The sequence below is a fragment of the Zingiber officinale genome, chromosome 7A, assembly GCF_018446385.1.
Source record: "Zingiber officinale cultivar Zhangliang chromosome 7A, Zo_v1.1, whole genome shotgun sequence".
NCBI lineage: Eukaryota > Viridiplantae > Streptophyta > Magnoliopsida > Zingiberales > Zingiberaceae > Zingiber > Zingiber officinale.
This window is the reverse complement of record NC_055998.1, coordinates 1,913,414-1,917,585: the sequence shown is the minus strand read 5'-3', so window position 1 is coordinate 1,917,585 and position 4,172 is coordinate 1,913,414. Positions and strand designations below refer to the sequence as shown.

Sequence of the window (4,172 nt, the reverse complement as noted above, 5' to 3'; positions counted from 1 at the left end):
CTACATCAGTGATAAAGAGAGCGCCACGTGCCCAGCGTCCATTGATTCAGCGTTCGAACAAGATTATTCATATTTTCAATATTAATCTCAAAGTTCAATATATTTAATATCCAATCCAAACTCATGACATCGATCGTATACATGATTCATACAATTGAAGCAAGAACAAACATAAAAAACATAATTCAGAGGTAAAATCCTGAAGCAGTATTTATTCACGGTTGCATCTCTTCTAGTTGTAAGTTGAGTTTCATCTCATATGGAAGTCTGAACGGGAGAGAAGGCTGATTAATTAATTATGTCATGGGCTTCTCGAGGAGGGTGGATATGTACCACTCGTTTTTCTCGATGCCACGGTCCAGCTTCCGGCCAGCGTTCCACCGGAGTTTCCGGAATCCGATGCGATCGAACATGGGCGCGTAGGTGGCGTTGAGCTGATGTCCGAGGCAGAAGAAATGATCGAGCCAGAAGACACCGCCCGGCCGCAGCACCCTGTAGATGTCAAACAGGGCGAACTCCAGCATGGCGTCGGGGATCCAGTTGCTGAGGACGTGCATGGAGTGCACCAGGTCGAGCGTGTTGTCGTAGAACGGCAGGCGGTGCGCGACGCTGATGTGCATCGCCACCAGTCCACGCGAGGCGATGAAGTTGTTGAACGGCCCGTCGAAGTTCATGCTGCTCGTCACCACCGTCACGTTCCGCTCCCACATCCGGGCGGCGAACGTCCCCGAACCGCCTCCGATGTCAAGCCCCACTCGGATCGTCCCCGCCGGCTTCATCGCCAGCACCTCGTCCATGGCGTAGTCAAGCTCCCCGTTGTCATGCAGCCACCTGTGCTTCTCCCGCCCGGACAGGTCGAAGCAGTCCTTGCAATCGTACGACCCCTGCGCCTTCCCCCGGTTCACCAGGCACGAGTAGTTCTTGCAGGTGTACGCGTCCCACGTGATGCTCGTGTCGGCCGGGATCGCCCACAGGCTCTCCGGGAGCGGCGCCGGCTCCACGTACCCCACCGGTGATTTCGGATGACACCGCCGCCTCGGCAGGGGCTCGCACCCCTTCAGCATCAGCCGCTGCGCGAACCACTCGTCGGAGGGGCACTCACCGCCCACCTCGTAGCTCATGTACTTCACCAGCTCCTCCTCGTACCGGCGGCAGGAGGTGCCCAGCACGGGATACAGCTCGTCGGAGCCGATGTTCGGGTTGTACCCGAGAGGGAACTTGTGGGGCCCAACTACGAGTTTAAGCTCGCCGGTGAGCCGGCGCGCCCACTTTTCCAGGTCCTCGTCCGGCGACTCCTCCTCGTCCTCCCGGTGGGCCTTGCCGATGTCCGTCAATGTCGTCTCGAGCAGGGAGTTAGCGGTTGCCAACAGCTTGCTGAGCTGCGACACTTGCCACAGGGTGTTGGACAGCTGGCGTTGGGTGGCGTTCAGCTCCCGGAGGAGCGTGCCGGAGTCGACAAAATGCACAGCCGGCGCCACCCAAGCGGAACTCCCGGCGAAGAGAAAAACGGAGAGCAGATTGGTTGAAACCACCACCAGCAGAATCTTCAACTTGGATGTCATCGGGCTCTGCGCGTGACTTGGCTTCAATCTGCGGTGTTCATCCTTGATGATGCCCATGTCTGCGAAACAAAAATTTGGATTCTGAAATGGTGATGAAGAAGAATCGCCAAGCAGAGAGCAAGACTTATAGGGATTGCGCGCTTCAGCACATGGTTATCATTGAGTTTCGAGGAAGCATTAAATGAGGCCTCTAATCGCTGCTTCGCCAAGTCTTCCCGTTGCTTGTCTAGGCAATTATAATAGAAAGCTCTGAAGGCTTAGGCGATAAAATATATCGAACGAGAATATCGACAACCGCAACTTATGGGACTGATCTCTGACTTCTCCAAGGAAGTCAACTCTCCGACCGCGCCCAAAAATACTCTGTCCTAAGGATAAGGATATAAATAAATCAAATCGTTCATCAACTACGATTCGATAAAAGTTTATTTGAATTTTGATATAGTATATAAAGATAGAGCCCGATAAAATCAGAAAGTCAGAAGTCAAGGAGACGTGATAATCAAGGATAGTCCAAAGTCAAGAGGATATGACGATCAGAAGTCAAGGGAACGTGACAGTCAAGGAGAGTCCAAAGTCAAGGGAGTGTGATGGTCAAAAGTCAAAGGAACGTGGTAGTCAACAGTTAGGAGGGAAAAGAAGTTAGACTGTCTAACGTCATCAGCCGCATAATTCCCGGTCGGGTACAGACAGATCAAGATCCTAGATCTGAGACATAAGATGCAACATGGAGTAATGTCTGACTTGCCTACACTGGTCGGGTTTCCTTAGCTCGGGCCACAGAGCCAGGCCTAATACTTTCGGTAAGACAACTCTCGGTCGGTCCTTAGCGATCCAAATGTGAAAGATGGGACCCTCACCACAGCTCGTCCCCCTCATCAAGACTCGAGCCAGGTGTCTCACCCGAATGATCATCCCGAGTTGTCCGTATCTAAACTCGGGTGTGACAGAAAGCACTAGGCGATAACAATGTAAGAGAATTGTAACCTCCTGTCAGAGAATAACTGTCATACGTCAGGGAATATTTCAAAGGTCTACTATTATCTGCGAACGGAACCTTTCTTCCATCAATAGGAGGTCACTGTACACCTTCTCTCACCCTACATGCCCTGACACTCGACATTCTTTGACAACATGCAGGCTTTGAAGGTACGCAGCATTTGTCACGCCCCGGAGGAGTCTCTGTCAGAAGAAATTTCAGCAGCATCTCCCCTGTACGGGTGATAATCTGGAACTTCCTACAATGCCCTCAGGGCCACATATACCTCGGTCAACACGACCGGAACAATAACAATAAATATAAGCAATCACTACACAGTTTAATAGTAAAACTAAACTAATGCAACGATAAAGAAAAGTCATCTCAAAAATCCTACTCAACTATACCATAAAGCTCAAATCCGATATCTTACTCTACTACACCCATAAAACACAAATCATAACGAACTCACATCTTCTGCCATCCAGGCAGGCATGTAGCAAAACATATCCAATAAAACCCCTCGACAATAAAACCATACAATATCCAAGTGTCAAAAACCAGAACAAGTCTAGATAGTAATAAGAAAACCAACAGATAAACCACACATCCTCGTGATCTACAGGGGAATAGCGACTGGAACTCCTCTGGACAGCCTCAACCTGAAAATAGTAAATATCCACGGGGTGAGTCAACTCCCGAGCGGATAACTACTGATATGCATAATAAAGAAAATAACAAATAGTACTAATCATACGTACAATCTCCTGATATAAGAAGGATAAATGCAAACTGAAATAAATAGGAGAATAACTGTACTAACCAGGACCTGGTGTATGGATAATAAACTGAGAGGTATAGGAATCCTGTATGCATGTTAACCAAATGCATCCATCCAATATGCAGCATACAAGTGCAGCAAACACAAGCAATAAATGCATCAATGCGTATGATGTCAATGACATGTCCTGGTCATCCCTATTGACAGTCAGTCATCTCACACACGATGGTGAGACCGAGTGGGTAGGGCTATGACAACCGTGCACTCTGCCATCACTGCTCCTGATGAGCGACTGAGTGGAAGGGATGCTGTCGGAGTACACCTATCCTCCTACCCCAAATCATAAGTGGGGGAGCGCAATGCTCTCATCTCCCTGAGGCAATCCAGAGGAGGGATCCTTGACGTGCCACCACGCTGCGTCATGCTACCCATGAGTGGACCAACGGAGCACTGACAGAGCACCTGTTGCAACACACCTTGCCTGAATAAAAACCACTAACCCATGAGTGGTAGTGTGTGCAGATCCATGTAACTGGCGATGTGCTCAACAATAATGGAGCCGACTATCGCACAGCATGCAATCATGCGAAATGGTGCATGATACTAAGCATGGAAACATCCAGAACCTATCCATCTCTACAAAATGTGTACTATAGAACAAATTGACCAAATCAATGGTCTAGGTATACAGGTCAGATAAGGTATCAAAACCTAGGTCCTGAACATAATAAAACATGATTATGTCACTACCTCTATAAGCATATATAATCAGGTGGTAATAACATGAAATGCATAACAAGTAAACACAAATAAGCATGTAACAGGTATCGGGTAGTGACCAATCGATGCA

The 4,172-nt window shown here is 48.7% G+C and overlaps 1 protein-coding gene across 1 annotated transcript; it reads right to left on the bottom strand.

Moving 5' to 3' along the window:
• Positions 1-231: 231 nt before the first annotated feature.
• Positions 232-1,619, bottom strand: LOC122001951 (probable methyltransferase At1g29790). Its single transcript, XM_042556946.1, has one exon. The coding sequence runs from the start codon at positions 1,617-1,619 to the stop codon at positions 297-299; it is 1,323 nt and encodes a 440-aa protein (XP_042412880.1). The 3' UTR covers positions 232-296.
• Between the last annotated feature and the right edge of the window lie 2,553 nt (positions 1,620-4,172).

Excerpts from the sequence above, each read along its gene's own strand:
- LOC122001951 (XM_042556946.1), bottom strand. The coding sequence starts at position 1,619 with ATGGGCATCATCAAGGATGAACACCGCAGATTGAAGCCAAGTCACGCG.